General features: G+C 45.6%; 1 protein-coding gene across 1 annotated transcript in view; it reads left to right on the top strand.

Moving 5' to 3' along the window:
* UBE2Z (ubiquitin conjugating enzyme E2 Z) overlaps positions 1-19,827 on the top strand; it is a 190,332-nt gene that overhangs the window by 94,481 nt on the left and 76,024 nt on the right. The window contains exons 2-3 of the mRNA XM_070944427.1: positions 7,272-7,344; positions 8,287-8,474. Of these exons, the coding sequence (XP_070800528.1) occupies positions 7,272-7,344; positions 8,287-8,474 (261 nt within the window). The remainder of the gene's footprint in view (positions 1-7,271; positions 7,345-8,286; positions 8,475-19,827) is intronic.

Genomic DNA, 19,827 nt, shown 5'->3' with positions numbered 1-19,827 from the left:
ATAAAACAGGCAGAGTTTCAACAATACAAGGATTAATCCAAATGCAGTCCGATAAAGCAGGCAAAGTCCAGTAACGCAGAGATCATGGATTATTTCCAGTTTTTGCTCGTCACAAACTGAACCTGCAACCACACCCACATTTATACCCTGTGGGGTGTGGTCCAGTGACTCAGCTAATCTCTGGCACGCCTTCCCCTCTGCTGCGCACGCTTCTCCCTGCGCCTCTGCCAAGGGTCCAGCCAGCACTTATCTTCTTCGTCGCTGTCCACCTGTGGCTGCGGGGACGTGCTTGGCTCTGAGCCTATCGTTTGGCCTTCAGTGTCCTCCGGAGGCATTGCCAGAGAGGAGGGTCCTGGAGAGGGAGGCCTTGCCAACTCCTCCCCCTCACTCTCAGAGTCTGCATCTGTCGATAGCCCAGTCTCAGGCAATGGAGCCACAACATCCTCATCAGCCACCTCCAGACCTGGGAGCTGTTGACTCTCCATCTGAGGGCTGATGGGCGGCCCAGGCTCTGCCTCTGTTTCTATCTCTGACAGCTCCATTTCCTCTTCCCCCTTGGAGCTCTCAGATTGCCTTGATGGTGGCCCTGACTCCCACACTGCCGCCTCATCTGATTTGGCTGTTGGAGGGGCCGGTGGCCGACAGGCCACAACACCAACATAAAGCAAATGTGACCAATTTTATTCACCAGATATGCAGCATATTCTTCACAGCGACCCTTTAGGTAGACTTCGGCATTGCTCCCTCCAATGTCCTATCCCAGTCCATGCATGTACACACCAATGGGCTTTAACATGTTTATTAAACATCACAAGCCCCTATTGTTATTCCCCAGGTCCCACTTGCAAGGAAGTTTGCCAGCAAATGGCTGTTGGTAAAGTCCAAATAAATTAGAGTCCACAAAGTCAAGGCGTGAAGTCAAGTGGCAAGGCACAAAGTCTGAAGTCCAGGCACAAAGTTGAAAGGCATGAAGTTCAAAATCAAGTCCAAAATCCAGGCACTGTTCTGCCCCAGCTCCGGATTTCCAAGGATATTGACACACCAACGGTCCTTATCAAATTTATTAAGTAGCAAGAATAAACCAAAGTCCGGCAAAGGTTGGCAACCAGCCCAGAAAACAAGATATGATAAGACTTTTCCAAAAATGCTCTGATGATAATTACATGTTGTTTCTAGCAAGAAATTACTAACTGTGTGCGACTTAAATAGGCTAAGGGAGTGGCCAATTATCCTCAAGCCTTACTCTCGAGGAGACCTCCTCCTCCTGAGTAGCCACTCCTGCCTTTTGGCAGCCCTGCGAGCTCGAGCATTGAGAAGAGGCTCCTCCACTTCGCTCTCTCCACTTGAAGGAGCCTCTGGTGGTTCTGAAGGCCCTGGCTGAGTTTCTGCCTCTGGCACCACATCCTCTTCAGCCTCCTCACTGTCTGACACGAGCTCCGGCTGTGCAGGCTGCTGGTGCAACACCACACCAGCCTCGTCGTCGGGATCAGCCACGATCCGCGCAGGCTGCTGGCGGGCCACAACATGCACTAAGTCCAAAGTCAAGGCACGAGGTCAGGAATCAAGGCACAAGACTGAAGCCCAGAATCCAAGGAGTCACAGCAACATGCATGGCAGGAATTCAAATGGTTGTCTCCAACAACGCTCCAGTCCAAGCACTGAGTTAAGTAGGCACCAGCTGGTGCAGCTTATTAGGAGTGGCGAGGCTGCGTTCACCCAAGAAGCCTCATTGACGGTTGCGCTTTTCTCTGCTTGACCCTACACATCCTGGGATCCGGCAGGGGAGGTAATTCCTCCTTATCTCCACTAACCATCTGCAGCTGCATCTCTTCACCCCACACCTCCAGCCAGTCATCCACACTTCCCGGCTGCAGCTGCGTCTCTCCTGCCTATTTAGCCAGCCACTCTATTTATTTATTTATGTAATTTATATGCCGCCCTTCTCCCGAAGGACTCAGGGCGGCTTACAAGAAGGAACAAATTACATAACAAAGTCAATTTAAAATTTGTTAAAATTAATTAAAAATTTAATTAAAATTATTAAAAATCACCCCTACGGATTCAGCCCATTTGGTGAAAAAGCCATGTCTTCAATTCATGGCGGAAGGAGAGGAGGTCAGGGGCTGTCCTGAGGCCGGTGGGCAGCCCATTCCAGAGGGTCGGCACTCCCACAGAGAACGCTCTCCCCCTGGGGGCCACCAGCTGACACTGTCTGGCTGATGGCACCCTGAGGAGGCCCACTCTGTGTGAGCTCATCGGACGATGGGAGGATAGCAGGAGATGATCCTGCAGGTACCCCGGGCCTAAGCCATGTAGGGCTTTATAGGTGAGCACCAGCACCTTGAAACGAACCCGAAGAACCACTGGTAGCCAGTGCAGCTCGCGCAGGAAAGGTGTCACACGGGAGTACCGAGAAGCCCCCGTAACAACCCGCGCGGCCGCATTCTGGACTAACTGTAGCCTTCGGGTGCATCCCACGGGCAGCCCCATGTAGAGGGCGTTACAGTAGTCCAACCGAGATGTAACAAGGGCATGAGTGACTGTGGCAAGGGCATCCCGATCTAAGAAAGGGCGCAACTGGCGCACCAGGCGTACTTGTGCGAAGGCCCCCCTGGTCACGGCCATCAAATGATCTTCTAAAGATAGCCGTGAATCCAGGAGGACCCCCAGATTGCGGACCCTTTCTGAGGGAGTAAGGACCTCCCTTCCCATCACAAGTGACGGGGCCACTAGATCACGAGATGCCGGTATCCACAGCCACTCAGTCTTCGATGGGTTGAGTCTGAGTCTGTTTCTTCCCATCCAGGCCCGTACCGCTTCCAGGCAGTGGGACATCACAGAAAGGGCATCCCCAGGGTGATCCGGGGTGGAGATATAAAGCTGAGTGTCATCAGCATATTGGTGGTACCTCACCCCGAAACCACGAATGATCTCACCCAGCGGCTTCATATAGATGTTAAAGAGCAGGGGGGAGAGAACCGACCCCTGAGGCACCCCACATGTGAGGGGCCTTGGGGTGGATCTCTCTCCCCCCGTCCATACAAACTGCAAGCGGCCCAAGAGGTAGGAGGAGAACCACCGTAAAACGGTGCCTCCTACCCCCAACCCCCTGAGTCGCTGCAGTAGGATACCATGGTCGATGGTATCGAAAGCCGCTGAGAGGTCAAGAAGGACCAGGATGGAGGAGCAACCCCCATCCCTGGCCCACCAGAGATCATTCACTAGGGCGACCAATTCCGTTTCCGTGCTGTAACCGCGCCTGAAACCCGATTGGTACGGGTCTAGGTAGTCATCAAGTCCCTTGTTTGCTGGCCTCTCCTCCTGCCCTGTCATAAAGCCTTCCATGTCCTCCTGATGCTCCTCCCCACAACGTGTGTTCGGGCTGATCTCTTAAGGTAGCTAGCTAGGCTGCAAAAGTCTTGAATGTACTCTGTCACTGGCTGCTTGCCTTGCTTCAGGTTGCAGATGCAGGTCTCTGCATGTCGAGCAACCATGGGGTCTTCGAACCATTCCCACAGAGTCTCCATAAATGCATCCAGGTTGGCCAGCTCCAGAGCCCCCTCTCGATACCCCCACATTGTGGAGAGATACCAGCCATCCCGAAGCTCTTCCTTCCAGGTTGGCAGCAACAGTGTGGACAGTGGTACATTCTGCCTTAGTGCTCCATGTGGTGCCACACTTGGGCTAGAAAGTGAGCTAGGTTGTCTGGGTACCTATCGAAGTGCACCACCAGGGCAGGTGGTGGTTGCTTCTCTTGCACTAGGACATATTCCGGTGGCACCACAGCTGCAGGCACTGGCACATCGGTTCCCGCTGCTGCTGGAGCCACTGGAACCGTCTGCTGCCATGCTAGCAGAGAGGTGCCAGTCCCCTTGGCCCAGTGCCTCAGTCACACTCGCCTGGGTTGGGGTCACTGGCTGCAGGAGAGGGGGAGACGTAGTGGCCAACACTGCAAGTGACTTCGCTCCTCCCAGTTGCCGCCACTGCGGTCCCTGGTGAGGTTTCCGCTCAAATCTCCAAGCCGCCAAACTTCTCCCTCAGCTGCTCCATCAATGGGCTACAGGCTGTGACTGGGAGCTGCCATTTGGGCTGGTCCCACTCGACTGGCCGCCTCGTCTTCCACTTGCTCCCTCAGACCACATTGATTCCCACAGGCATCACAGGGTCCTCCGCTTCTGCCGCTTTGCCCACATTCATCGCCAGTCGGGTCTTTGGCCCCTGGTACGGGGCATCTCTCACTCTCCATCATGCCAGCTGGCAGTTGCTCTGGCTTCTCGGCCTTTTGTTTGGGGCACGCACCAGCCGGCTGTGTCCCGGCTCCAACCTGCAGTGTGGCTCCAGCCTCTCAGGCTGGGATCTCTCCCAGCTTCCTCCCATCCTCCAACTTTCTGCCAGCCGCCAACATCTTTGGGTTGCTGTTGGCCTCCTGGTGGGATCCAGGTAGGCTACTACTGACAGAACTGGCTTAATGTAAACTGTCCCATTGCCATGCACAGCAAAAGAAACTCCTGGGACATTTTTATTACCAAGAGTAAAACTTTAATGATAGATCCATACAGGCACAGAAGAAGAAAAGCCAGTTTTGAGGTTTTGGCGCAAAGCGCAGTATAATGAAACCCCCTTTTCCTTTCCCCAGGTCACCCAGTGTTCATTGTCCACCAATCCAGGTCAAGCATTTTATTTTGGGAAAACAGTCTGCCCCTTTCAAAATTCTTCAGCTCATGACCTTGGGTTTTAAGATTTTCTCAAGCTGCAAATGGCTCACGTAAATTCCTTCTCTCCCTCCCAGCTTTCCACACATTCTAATCATACCCTTCCCCCTCCCGTGTTTCTTTGTCAAGCTATGAGCAGAAAGAGGTGTTTTGCGAGTCAACCTTGACACAGGGAGGCTTGTAAAATAGGTTTGCCCACATCCACCAACTTGTTCTTCCCTTGCAATTATAATTCCCTCCACCTTGACTAAAATCCCAGTTCCAGCAGAAGAAAAGCACCCCAAAGCATAATGCTGCCAGCACCATGCTTCACTGTGGGTATGGTTTAGTTTTGGTGATGTTCAGTGTTGTTTTTGCATCAAATATGCTTTTTCAAAAGATGACCAAAAAGTTCAACCTTGGTCTCATCAGACCATAACACATTTTCCCACATGCTTTTGACAGACTTGATGTAGGTTTTTGTAAAAGTAGCCGAGCTTGGATGTTTTCCTTTGTAAAAAAAGACTTTTGTCTTGCCACCCTACCCCACACCCAGGCATATGAAGAATACGGACAACCAGTACTTGCCAGAAATTCTTGCATCTGTTTTAATGTTGCCGTAGGCCTCTTGGTAGCCTATTGGACCAGTTTTCTTCTTGTTTTTTCATGAAATTTTGAAGGTACAACCAGTTCTTGGTAATGTCACTCTTGTGCCATATTTTTTCCACTTGTTGATGACTGTCTTCATTGTGTTCCATAGTATATCCAAAGGCTTGGAAATTTTTTTACACCCTTCTGACTGATGCCTTCCAATAATGAGATTCCTTTGATGCTCTATAAGCTCTTTGCAGACCATGGCTTTTGCTGTAAAAGGCAACCGAGTAAATGTCAGAACAATCCTAGAGCAGCTGGACTTTATATGGGCTTGATCAGAGTCACTTTAATTGATGGCAGGTGTGTACTGAGTACTATTGAACATCTGAATGTGCTTGGTTAATTCTGAACATAGCCATATCTCTACTTATAAAAGGGTATGCACACTTATGCAATCATGTATGTTTTTATTGTTATTTCCCCCCTAAAAGATTTTAGATTGTATTTCAATTTACTTGTAAAGCTTATAATTTATATTAAAGGTAGAAAAAATTCTGAAGTGATTTATCTTGGTCTGATTTTTATTTTTTAAATCTCAAAAACCTGGCATTTTAACTGGGGTTAAACTTTGTGTAGACTTTTTATATCTGCTGTAGCAGGGGTGAAATGCTCCCGGTTCGGACCGGCTCGCCTGATCCGGTAGCGATGGCAGTGGGTGGTTCAGAGAACTGGTAGCAAAAATCCCTGCCCCCCCCATGCCCAACTGAGCCACGCGATCATCAGAGGCTTTTTATTTTTAAAAGCATTTTTTCTACAACCTCTTCGGCCGAAAAAATGCTTCTGATGATTGCGCGGCTCAGCTGGGATCGTCAGAGGCTTTTAAAAGCATTTTTTTTACAACCTCTTCGGCCGAAAAAATGGTTGTAGAAAAAATGGTTTTAAAAGTTAAAAAAAAAAAAAAGTTGGCCACACCCAGTCAGTCACATTACCCCCCTAAGCCACGCCCACAGAACCGGTAGTAACAAATTTTACATTTCACCACTGTGCTGTAGGTTGTTCAGCATAGACATTTTTGTTGATAAATGTATGCTGTCAGATTGAGGAAACCATGAAGGTACAGTTCTTTATGGACAGGTGCTCGCGTCGGACAGCAAGGAGGCTGAAGAGGATGTGGTGCCAGAGGCAGAGACTAAGCCAGGGCCTTCAGAACCTCCAGAGGCTCCTTCAAGTGGAGAGAGCAAAGTGGAGGAGCCTCTCCTCAATGCTCGAGCACGCAGGGCTGCCAAAAGGCAGGAGTGGCTACTCAGGAGGAGGAGGTCTCCTCGAGAGTAAGGCTTGAGGATAATTGGCCACTCCCTTAGCCTATTTAAGTCGCACACAGTTAGTAATTTCTTGCTAGAAACAACATGTAATTATTACAGAGCATTTTTGAAGAGTGAGTGTCTTATCGTATCTTGTTTTCTGGGCTGGTTGCCAACCTTTGCCGGACTTCGTTTATTCTTGGTACGTTATAACTTTGATAAGGACCGTTGGTGTGTGTCACAATCCTTGGGAATCTGGAGCTGGGGCAGAACAGTCTCTTCAAGTTAGATTCCTCATGTTCTCCCCCCCTTTTTTTTTTTTGGAAGGTCCCTTTTTCTCACATTGTGTTTTGGGGCTATCCATAAGTGTAAACGATATAAAAAGAGATGTGAGTAACAAGTTGCAAATAAGCAGAAATAGTATAGTATAATATTAGTATACTGATTAACATGAGGTACTCTGTGACCAGAGGAAATATTTACCTAACAATACAGATGATTCTTAAATTTATGTCAAGGATATTTATTTTGAGCACTGTTTAGGGCAGACTTTGGACATGTTTTAAATTTCTTTTTGCATTTTTAAGCAAGTTTATTTGTCAGCAATTTAAGAAAACTTAAGCAATTATTAAAAACTTAATGGGATGCAAAGTACAGAAATGTATTTGTGTGTTTTCTTTCCCAGAGATATCATGTCAATATATAAGGAGCCACCTCCTGGAATGTTTGTTGTGCCTGACCCCCATGATATGACCAAGGTAGGTGGTATTCAAATGTTTGCTCTGTAGTCCTGCCAAGAGGTTTTTCTAACCATTTTAGAAAGAAGTATTTCATAATATAATGACTTGGCATATATGTGCTTGATGTTATTGGAGAAACCGCTCTAAAGAACAAAGATTAATTGCTAGCGATACAAATTTCTTCACCTTAAGAAACTGTTCAGTACTGGACAGCTCATACTGTGTTTATATTGAGAAATTAGTTGAAATGAGGAAAAACAAAGTGAGTGGTGATATTTTAAAAAGCAGTATATAACCAATGAGTGCCCATTGCATCCACAAGCAATGGGCACTCATGCTCACGTATGAAGCTCTATTTGCATGACTGGCATGCTGGCGTGCCCACTGCTTGTGCAAATGGAGTTGCACGCGCTTATGCATGCGCCTGTCACACAGAACCATCCCCTCCCTCCCCCCCCCCCCCAGTCCACCAAGCCAGAAAGGTTGGGGACCTCTGCCTTAGGGGATAGGACCTGCAACTTTCCTTGCCTCCCTGCTTTAGTGGGTCGGGTGGAGTGCCCCAGTTTTGATCATGTAACTACGTGGGGTCACAGCAACAGCTGTAACTTCTGGCATGGTTCACAAGTCCCTTCATTCAGTGCTGCTGTAACTTCAAACGGTTGCTGAACAAATGGTCGTAACTCAAGGATTATCTCTAAGAAAAATAAAACAAGAAGCTATTATGGAGTTCTCCACTGCATTGCAAAGCAGTAATATTTTTTACTGCTTCAACTCAATAGATAAGGAATGAATTCTGGGTCTTGAACTGTTTAAGAAGTGTTTGAGTTTTCTCTAACTGCTTGGAGAAAGCCTTCTCTGCCTCCCCTGACTCATGTCAGCAGCCATTGGCATTTGAGCAGGTGCTGCCAGTGATGCTTCCAGTTAGAAGTGTTTGCACAAGCCTGAGCTTTTCTCTTGCAGATTCATGCGTTGATCACAGGTCCCTTTGACACGCCTTACGAAGGGGGTTTCTTCTTGTTCCTGTTTCGCTGTCCTCCAGATTATCCTATCCATCCGCCGCGGGTCAAACTGATGACAACTGGGAATAATACAGTGAGGTTTAACCCTAACTTCTACCGAAATGGGAAAGTCTGCCTCAGTATTCTAGGGTAAGGAGTAGTTCAGCTCAAGCTCTTTTGCAGGGGAAGCCCAGGTGGGTGCTTTGGAAAGGCTTATATGTAGTTCTTTTCTCAAGGATCATGTGTGGATGTGTGTTTTCAACAGAATAGGGCAGAGGGAAAGCATGAGATCTACAACACACTAGGGCAAAACCAGCCACATAACTGCAAGCCATGCATGGGCAGAATCTGCTATTTACCAACTTCTAATATAGAGGCAAGCTTGGGACAATTAAATTCCCATACTTTTTCTCTACAGCCTTTTAGGTTTTGAGCATTAAAAGAAGGACAACCCCCCCCCCCCACCGGTTCTATGCTAGAGACAGCTGTGCATGTGGTCAGTGGAGCTTCTTTTAACTTTCTAAGCTTTTTTTCCAACTCGGCAATGAATGCTATGTAACTTTTCTCTAGGTATGTGAAAGTGTGTGCATCTGTTTGGTGTATACATTTAGAAAGAGTGCACATGTATTGCATTTTTTGAAACCACAAAGCAATTCCTTTGAAAGATTGTTCCTGTGTGCCATCCAGTTTGATTCCAGTTACTTGGGGTTGTGTGGGGCCAGTAGAGGAGAAAGACTGAAGAAGCCTCTTCTTTGTATTATAGTTCCTTTGGATGCTTCAATTCTGATTTTGTCTTTTTCTTCTTTTTTATAAAGAAAAAAATAACTAGTTGAATATAGATAGTATATCAGTGTCCTTGACAAAAATGAGACCAGGAATCAAAAGTGGTCATTCTTGTAACCATTAAGTTTGTGACCCCTTCTAGCAATATTATGTCAAACAAACTTGCTTGTTTGAAAGGTATATCTGGAGAGGAAGGGTTTGAATGTTCTAAAGGTAATTACAGTTAGTCCCTGTTGAAAGACTGTAATTGGGACTGGGAACTCCGTTGCTAAGCAACATGGTCATAAAGCACATCACATGACCACACAACAGCAGTTCCATTTGATGTTGTTAGGTGAATCCTGCATGGTTGTTAGGTGTGATGTCATTGATCACCATTTGTGATGTCCTGGTGGCTTACATTGCCCTTGCTTGTGAGAAGCCAGCAGTGAAGGTTTCAGATGGTGATCATGTGACTGCAAGATACTGTGACGTTGTGATTTTTTTTTTTGAATTTTTTTTTTATTTTTTTAGACATACAACATAAAATACATCTTTTTAGAGCAAGGATTTGATCCGGTATAAAATAGGTACAATTACTCACATTCCCTCAACCAATTTTGTTCCAAATTTTATCCATTTACATCTTTAAAAAAAGAAAGAAAAAAAAACTTATTCTAAACATTTATCATTCTACTATATCACCCAAAATTCTTAACAATTATTTCCAAATAGACACCATTCCAAATCTTTGTCATTTTAACAACCAATATTTCATATATATTCCTCATTCCTAAGACCCATTACATCAAATCTATATTCTACTTCTCTTAAATGGCAGCTAGTATCCATGATCTTGACAAAGAATATTTTCCTCCTCTCTTAAAATCGTTTCAAAATCAATCAACATTTCCATCTATAATTTGTTACTCCCAAAATACTTTATTTTGTTTACTTCAGGCTTGTTCTCTAATACTATTAAGTCTGAATTTAGCTGGTTCATAATTTAAGTAGCTATTTCCCAGCGGTATTTTCCACCACTTCTATCTCTATTTGTTTAACTGGTTCACAGTTTGGCTTAACTATTCTCCAGTATTATCTCCTCCACTTCCTCCTAGGTTTATTTTTTGGCTGGTTCACAACTTAATCAGCTGCTTTCCAGCAATGCTTTTCTCCACTTCTAACCTTACTTATTTAGGCTGGTTCACTATATAATTTTAACTACACACCAACGTTATCTCCTTCACTCCTCCTAGATCTGTTATGAAACTGGTTCACAACTCAAATAGTTGCTTTCCAGCAATGCTTTCCTCCGCTCCAACCCCTATTTTTAACTGGTTCACAACTTTATTTCAGTTGATCTCAAGATATATTTTCCTCCACTCCTAACTCTATTTATTGGCTGGTTCACAGCTTTACTTTAACTGTTTTCCAGCACGTGTTTTCCTCCACTCCTAACTCTTTTTTTTTTTAACTGGTTCCCAGCTTTTCTTTAACTGTTCTCCAGTATGATGCTTTCCTCCACTCCTACCTTATTTGTAAGACTGGATCACAGCTTTACTTTCACTGTTCTCCAGAATCATGCTTCCCTCCACTCCTAACTTCATTTGTTTAGCTGGTTCATAGCATTTTATTTTAGTTATTGTCCAGCTTTATGTTTCCCTCCATTCCTACATCTCTTATTCAGTTTTTTAACTTTAAATTAATTCACAATGTATTACCCATATTTATTTTTCGATCCATTCTCCTCCATATCTTTTACTAAGTTAAAATAAGAATGTATATCAACAAATATCTTAGCTCCTATTCTCTCCTAGGCTTTCTCCCATTCCATGCTTATTTCTTATTTTCTATAAGTAACAACATTTTAAGTCACTTTAAAATCAATTTTCTATAATTATTAAGTCTGTAAATAGTTATTTTTAATATCCAGCACCTTGAAAAACATTTTCTTCTGAATTATTAGGTCTGTAAATAGAGCTTATTAAAGATTCAAAATTTAAACATCCAAAAATCATGTTTTTCAACCATTTGTACTCTTGTTTTCTAATCAAATTGTTTGTATGTTTATAAAATCCATTTCAATAAAAATAATAGTAAAGAACAAGAGAGAATAGTAACAATATTTATAATACCGTATTTTCCGGCGTATAAGACGACTGGGCGTATAAGACGACCCCCGAATTTTCCTGTTAAAATATAGGGTTTGGGCTATACTCGCTGTATAAGACTACCCCTCTTCCAACGCACACCAAATAAAAATTAAAAAAACATCAACTGGCTCACCCACAATGTAAAAGCAGCTGTGCTAGACCCAAAATGGCCCCTGAAACAAGCAGGAACCTCACACAGCCACAAAAAGCCCAAAAAAAACAACTTTCACACTTTACACACACACAACACAACACAACTGGCTCATCCACAATGTAAAAGCAGCTGTGCTAGACCCAAAATGGCCCCTGCAACAAGCAGGAACCTCACACAGCCAAAAAAAGCCCAAAAACCCAACTTTCACACTTTACACACACAAAATTCCACATACAGCTTTGTGAGATTTTGTGTGTTTGTGTAGTTAGAGTGAAACACTACAGAAACACACTAAATCTCAGAAAGCTACACAAATATTATTTTATTTTATTTTATTTTTATTTTTATATGAAAGCTAAATTTAAAACTTCCTAAACTTTAAATGGCTAGGTCTAAAAAAGAACTAAAAAAAACCCCAATTAACTATTTTTTTTTTAAAGATCCCAAAGGGGAAAAAAACTTACCCAATAGAACAGGGGTCTCCAACCTTGGCAACTTTAAGACTTGTAGACTTCAACTCCCAGAATTCCTCAGCCAGCTTTGTTTTGCTGGCTGAGGAATTCTGGGAGTTGAAGTCCACAACTCCCTGCCTGCTTGATTGCAGGCAGGGAGTTGCTTGCTGATGGAATGGATTCAGGCAAGCGAAGCAAGGCAAGCAGCTAAGGCAGTGGTTCTCAACCTTCCTAATGCCGCGACCCTTTAATACAGTTCCTCATGTTGTGGTGACCCCCAACAATAAAGTTATTCCTAAAACCATCAAAAATATGTGTTTTCCGATGGTCTTAGGCCAGGGGTCCCCAACCTTTTGGACCTCAGGGACCACCAACTTCATAATTTTAAATTTCGCGGACCACTAATACGAATCCAGTGTGCCGCTTGCTGAAGCACCTGGACTCCCAGTACGGGATGGGGTCCTTCAGGCACTCTCCCTCCTCTCTGTCTCTCTCTCTCTCTGTCTCCCACTCTTTCTCTCTCATTCTCTCTTTCTCTCTCTCATTTTCGCTTTCTCTCTCTCCCTCTCTTTCTTTCTCTCCCACTCTTTCTCATTCTCCCCCCTCTCTTCCCCCTCTCTCATTCTCTTTCTCTCACCCCCTCTCTTTCTCATTCTTTCTTTCCCCCACTCTTTCTCTTTCTCTCCCCCTCTCTCATTCTCTTTCTCCCCCCTCTTTCTCATTCTCTTTCTCTCTCCCACTCTTTCTCTCTCATTCTCTTTCTCCCACTCTCTCTTTCTCTCTCCCCCTCTTTCTCTCTCCCCCCACTCTCTCTCATTCTCTCTTTCTCTCTGTCCCCCTTTCTCTTCCCCCACTCTTTCTCTCTCCCCCCTTTCTCTTTCTCTCTCTCCCACTCTTTCTCATTCTATCTTTCTCTCTCCCCCTCTTTCTCTCTCTCTCCCCACTCTCTCCCTCTCATTCTGATTCTCTCATTCTGATTCTCTTTCATTTTGTCTCTCGCTCTCTCATTCTCTCTCTGATTCTTTGATTCTCTTTCATTCTCTGTCTCTTTCTCTGTCTCTCATTCTCTGTCTCTCTGATTCTCTGTCTCTTTCTCTCATTCTCTTTCATTCTGTCTTTCTCTCTCTTTCATTCTTTGTCTCTCTCTCTCTCTGTCTCATTCTGATTCTCTCTCTCTCATTCTCTCTTTCATTCTTTGTCTCTTTCTCTCTCTGTCTCATTCTGATTCTCTCTCTTTCTCTCTCATTCTCTCTCTCTCTCTCATCTCATGGGCCAGCCAGTGTCTTGGGGCTGAGAGGAAGTCAAGCATCTCCCTGAGGGACTGAGGGCCGGAAGAAGTGTGGGAGCGAAGCACTACTTGAACTTGTGCGGCATGAGCATTCGCCTTGGTATATTTGCGCCAGCTGATGGCCAAGGCAGCCCTCATCTCTCTGCTGAAAGTGCAGCATCAGGATTCCGCCTTGGTATATTTGCGGTGCAAGGCAGCCTTCGTTTCCTGCTGTTTGGGACTCAGAGCGGTAAATGGTGACTGGTCCGGGGAGCAGTCGGATTTTGCTCTCCATTGCGGAAGCCAGATCGGCCCCCTGCAAGCTCTCGTCTCTCGAGGAGCCCGACCAAAGTTTCCAGTGCCACTTCAGGGAGCGCTCCTTGAAAGATGAGATCTTGCAGGGGGCTGATCTGGCGTCCGCAATGGAGAGCAAAATCCAGCTGCTCCCCGGACCAGTCACCATTTACCGCTCCGAGTCCCAAGCATCAGGAGATGAGGGCTGCCTTGTGCCACAAATATACCAAGGCGGAATCCTGATGCCGCTCTTACAGCGGAGAGAAGGCGGATTTTGCTCTCCATTGCAGACACCAGATCGCCCCCCTGCAAGTTCTCCTCTCTCAAGCAGCCCAACCAAAGTTTCCAGCCCCGCTTCAGGGAGCGCTCCTCGAAATATGAGATCTTGCAGGGGGCTGATCTGGCGTCCGCAATGGAGAGCAAAATCCGACTGCTCCCCGGACCAGTCACCATTTACCGCTCCTAGTCCCAAGCATCAGGAGATGAGGGCTGCCTTGTGCCGCAAATATACCAAGGCGGAATCCTGTTGCCGCTCTTACAGCGGAGAGAAGAAGCCGGATTTTGCTCTCCATTGCAGACACCAGATCGCCCCCCTGCAAGCTCTCCTCTCTCAAGCAGCCCAACCACAGTTTCCAGCCCCGCTTCAGGGAGCGCTCCTCGAGAGACGAGAGTTTGCAGGGGGCCGATCTGGCATCCAGATTAGAGAGCAAAATCCAGCTGCTCTCCGGATCAGACACCATTTACCACTCTGAGTCCCAGGCAGCAGGAGAGGAGGGCTGCCTTGCGCCACTGGCTGGCACAAATATACCAAGGCGGAATGCTGTTGCCGTACAAATGAAAGTAGTGTTTCACTCCCACAGCTTCCAGCCATCGCAAACGCCGCTTCTTCCCGCTTCTGCCGCCCCCTCCCCCACCACCACAACAGCACCATTCATTCCGGATGGCGAGGGCTGCGCTTGTTTTTCTCTATTGCACCACCTGCAAAACCCCTGTGAAAGGGTTGTTTGACCCCCAACCACTGAGCTAAGGTAAGCAAGCTGGAGGGGGAAAAGTTTTTTCCTTCTCCATGGCTCTGGCAATCCCAGCTGAGTTGCCTGATTAGCAGATCATCAGAGCTTGGATCGCCAGAGCCATTTAAGGCTTGTCAGAGCCTTTCGGGCTGGTCTGCCTGGTTACAGGAGAATGACACCCGGCGTATAAGACAACCCCCGACTTTTGAGAAGATTTTCATGTGTTAAAAAGTCGTCTTATACGCCGGAAAATACGGTAGTTAGAATAAAAAAGAAAAAAGAAGCAAAAATAAAGAAAGGAAAGAGAATAGAAATATGACAAAAGAAATTAAAAAAAGAATTAGAAAAAGTAGAGGGGGAAAAAAGACAAAAGAGAAAAGAAAAAAAATGAAAAGAAAACAAAGAAAGAACAAAGAGAAGAAGGAAAGTATCTCCTAACATTATTCAAACATCAAACACCCAGACACCATTACATCCATTTAAATCAAACTGTAATATTTTGTTATCTTGTTACATAATATATTCCATTTTTTTTCTTTCTCCAATCTAAGTGTGTTTCTTTTCTATTTCAATGTCATCAAAGTTATAAGTTCTATAAAATTAGTTCTGAGTTAACTATTCCATATATGGTATTATCATGTCCTTCTTTTATTGCCGCGCCCTTTTTCTCTTGTTGCCACGCTTATTAGTTCAGTTTTCATTATTCCATTTAGTTTCTTCTTTCTGATCTTCAATAAATCCTCCAATAAACAGATTATATATCCCAAGTCAAGCCTCCTGAGTTTTTTCTCAAAATAATCCACTTTAAGTAACAAGCAACAAAGTTTCTCTTTCAAGTAACAAGCAGTCTGGAATTTACACTTTCACTTCTCAGCTGGCAACCATTTTGTCCATTCCCATTTGTCTTTTCTCTTTGCTTTTAAAAGCGTATTTATTTCCTCTTCTCTTTCCTCTCTCTCAAACATAATCCATTCTCATTTAGCCACAAAAAAAAGAAAAAAACCCCAAATCTATAGTGAGATCGTTTCCAAGAAGTCAGTAATTAACGCTATCCATCAACAGGTCTTTTCCTTCCAACGTTTATTTGAGTCTTTTTGCCCCAATAGTTCTCAGCCGCTGTTAAATCTGGGGCACACTTTTTGTAATCCAGGATTTACGGGCAGTTCCCGCCTGGGCAGAAGTCCACTCACCCAGCTTTCAAACTCCCTGCTCCGCTCTCCGCTTCTCCTCCTGCACATCCTTTTGTTCCGGTTGCCGCGGTCTCGGGGCAGCCGCCATGGCTGCTGCATTCACTGCCGCCGGCGCAGAGGGCGATTCTCCGGCCCCCAGGAACCTGCCCGTTCCTCTCGGCCGTCCAAGGGGTCCCTCTCTAACCCCCTGTCCCTACAGGACAGGGTAGGTCCACAGACCTGCTGGCGGCGGCTTGACAGACGGGGTTTTCGCAGGGCTCCAAGGAGCCCCGCTAATTCCCCGTCTGAATTGCCGCGGCGTCAACCGGAAGTCTGTGACGTTGTGATTTTGAGCTGGTTGCCAAGTGCCCAAATCACGATCATTTTACCATAGGCACACTGTGACTGCCGCAACTCGTCATAAGTCTCATTCAGCACCATTGTAACTTTGAATGGTTGCTGAATGAGGGCTACCTGTAAGGGTATAGGACAATTGGCAGCGGCCACATTGCCTCAGCCACTTCACTGCAGGCCCCCCACTGCAGCTGACCCACCACGGGCTTTCATCTCTGGCTGGCCCTCTGGCAGCGCTCTTCCCCTGCCCCCTTGTCCCGGGCGATTCTCTGTGTGGGACAATTAGCCACACCTCCTGGCAGCCGAGTGAGGTGGGCAGTGGCCTTGGTTGCTGAGGCGGGAGATGCAGCGGTTGCTGTGCGGGGCAACTGGGTGTGCAGCTCCTCCAGCCAAGGGCCCTTTGAAGCAGCAAATGGGACAAAGGGGTGGGAAGCAGGGCAGCTCCCTCCCTCCTAGCCCGGCCCTCTGGGGCTCCCTTACCATTCACAAGATGGGGAGAGGAGGGTACACCCCATTCCTGCCTGAGCCAGGCCACCAGAGGTGACACGCACCTGGCATGCCCCCCTGGGTAGAGCGCTGCAGCAGTGGCATCCCAGCCAGTGGTGACTCCTGCCATGGCCAGGCTGTGTTTGTAGCCGGGTGGAGTGTGGCTAAACCCTCAAATGAGGGTTTAGTTCTATATCTCTCCACTGTGCCACTCCTTTTCATACTGACTCAGGGTGGGCTTTTTAACAGCTGTGTCCCAAACAATCATTTGGGTCAAGGTGGAAATTCAATAAGGTATTTTAACCTGTTGGATTTGTACTTGCATTTTCAAAGATGCCAAGTAGGTTTTCAGCTAGCGTGCTTGCAATCCTTTCCCCAATGACTTCCACAAAGACAAGAACAGGTGTTCCTGTTTTGCCTTCAATGGCCCCCCTCCCACACGTGTTTCCTCCTCGCTGCATGGGCTGCACACAGTGGCACCTCCTGCGACTGCCAGGGATGCCCCTGCCAGGTGAGAACCACCATTTTGGGCACCAAGAGGGAATTCCCGCCTAGTAGAGGCATCCCTGGCGGTTGCAGGAGGTGCCACATGGGGCGTGCCCAGTGGGGAGGAAGGAGAGACGGGCAAGGGGTGTGGAGGTAGCCGCATGACCGGTTAGGCCGCCTCCAGCTCCGCATGGCGGAGCTGATTTTGATAGCTGTACATATAAACACTAAAAAAGGATTACTTGCTCTTCAAAGCCTTTTCCCTAAGTTTTGTAGAAGTCTTTTGTAGAAGATGCCAAGTAGGTTTTCACCTTAGACGGCTTCCAATCCTTTCCCCAGTGACTTCTACAAAGACACAAACAGGTGTTCTGATTTTGCCTTCATGCCTCTCCACCCTAGGAAGTGACAAGAGAAATCCAACAGGTTAAAATATTTTATTGAATTTCCATCTTGACCCAAATGATTGTTTGGGTCACAGCTGTTAAAAAGTCCACCATGAGGACTTCCGGTTTGTTTCCTGTCGCTGAAAGACGGTCCCGTTTTTGGACCGCCAGCCCCGCTGCCTGTTAGAGCCGCTTCGATCCAGAGAAGTGGCTCGGAAGTTCCCCAATCCAAAGGATTAGTGGAAGAGAGTGGGCGAGAAGCAGGTTGAGCCCCTGTGAGCCCCCAGACAGCTGTTTCTGGGGAGGAAACAGGCGTGGCTCCCTTCCAGCTCGCCGAAACTCCGGACAGCATGGGACGAGTCTGCCCAGCGCAGAGCAAGGCGGCAGGAGCAACCTTTTTACTCAAAAACAAAGTAAACTTAAAACAACCAGGGTGGAATAACAACTTGAACCTCGAAACTGCAAGTATTACTAGCCCTGTGATTAAGTTTAAAGCAGGAGAGTGGATGTGTGAAAGTTGCTTGAAAATGGCACCCGGCTTCAGCATTAACGAGCTGAAAGCGAGAGTGGATTAGCAAGTTATTTCAACTAGCTACAAAGTTGTGCTATCTGTAACAAGTGGAGGAAAAGAAAGGGAAAATCTTTTTTTTAAAAACAAGCCTGATCTTGCTTCAATTTTAATTTCACCCCTAATCTGACTAAACCTGGGGGAATTTTTTAGAGGACTTTGTGGTGGAGGAAAGGGAAAAAGGATCTCCTTTTTTGGAAAAGCTAGCCTACGTGGCAGGATGGCTTCTAAGCAGACCAAACAGGAAGGGAAGGCGGCGGGGGGGGGGATCCCCCACACGTAAACCTGAACAGCAGCCTCCCAGCCAGCAGAGCCAGAAAAAAGAGATTGATCTTGAAAGCTTAAAGGATTTTATTACTCAGGCTTTGGATGAGAAATTTGAAAAGTCACAACAGGAAATTAAGCAGGAGATTAAAGAAATTAAAGAGGTGGTGCAAGAAAAGCATGATAAGGTGACTAAAAAATTAATGACAGTGGTGTCTGGATTGTCAGAGGCAATTATCAAAACGGATGCTAAGGTGGAAGAATTTAAATCAGAAATGGAGGTTAAAATGAAGGAAACTGACTATAAAATTTTTGATGCTGATAATAAAATGCAGAGATTTGAAAATGAAATTACAATGATGCAGTTCAGGTCTATGGAATTTGCTATAAGGCTGAGAGGCATAAAAGAGAACGATAGACAAGATCTGAGACAGATTTGTGCTGATGCCCTAGCTGTGCTGTTAAAGATTAGCCCTGAAGAGATTTTTTGTAAAATGGATAAAATTTACAGAGTGAATTCGTGGGTGGCCAGACAAAGACAGTTGCCTAGAGATGTGGTGATATATTTCACAGATAGAAGAATGAGAAATGATATTCTGCAAAAGTCTTTTCTCTCTGCTGTGCAAGTGGAGGGAACGCAGATTGGAGTTTATAAAGAGCTACCACCTAAGATGTTAAAAGATAGAAAAGATTTTGGATTTCTAGTGAATGAATTAAAAAAACAACAAATTCCATTTCGGTGGGATGCTCCAACTGGCATAATCTTGAGGTATAATGGAGAAAGATATCGATTAAACACTGTTGAGAAGGCGGAACAATTTTACTCTAATGTTTTTAAAGAGAGTTCACCATCCCCACGTACATCTACTGTGTTGGAGATAAAGGAGAGTGAGAAGGAGAAGCAACTCCAGCAAGAGATGGAAGAGCAGCTTAAGCAGGTGGAATCAGAGGCAATCGAAATGCAGGGAGCTACAGGAGGTTTTCTGGAGGAGCCCCTGCTAGACCTTCCTTCGAAAATTGTGATTGAACCACCTAAGACTACAAGAGAAGTGGCTCTGGACCTAGCCCGGATGTGTGAAGCTAAAGATCAGGGTATAACTCGAGCAATTTCTAAGCAACTTAAAGAAAAACAACAACAGGAAAGGCCCAAGCCACAACAATATAAGAAAGGAGTCAAGAGCAATATACAAGAATGTGAAGCCATGGGGGGAGCAAAGCCGAAGACTACCGATTCGGAAGATATTCGGCAATTCTGCTCGTCGCTTCAAAAAAATCTACATGACGATTAAGTTTTTATCTTGGAATGTGAACGGACTAAATTCACCACAGAAAAGGAAGAAATTATTTACATACCTGAGACAATTTAATAATGATATAATTTGCTTACAAGAAACTCATGTAAGAACACAAGATCAAAAATATTTGATAAATTCAAGATTAGGAACACATTTTATAGCCTCAAATTTGGAAAAAAAGAATGGTGTGGTTATTTATATAAACAAAAGACTGTCAGCTAAAATTATAGAAGCAGATGAAGGTGGTAGGTTTATAGCAATTGAACTACACACAGCAAGTGGCCTAATTCTAGTGATTGGAATTTATGCTCCTAATCAACAACAGGATAATTTTTACAAAACTTTACATTCTAAAATATTGCAATGGGACTATAGATCTATTTTAATCATGGGAGATTGGAATGGA

Source organism: Pituophis catenifer, unplaced genomic scaffold (genome assembly GCF_029215685.1).
Source record: "Pituophis catenifer annectens isolate HBS135680 unplaced genomic scaffold, rPitCat1.0.hap2 SCAF_5, whole genome shotgun sequence".
Taxonomy (NCBI): domain Eukaryota; kingdom Metazoa; phylum Chordata; class Lepidosauria; order Squamata; family Colubridae; genus Pituophis; species Pituophis catenifer.
This window is presented reverse-complemented; position numbering and strand designations above follow the sequence as displayed.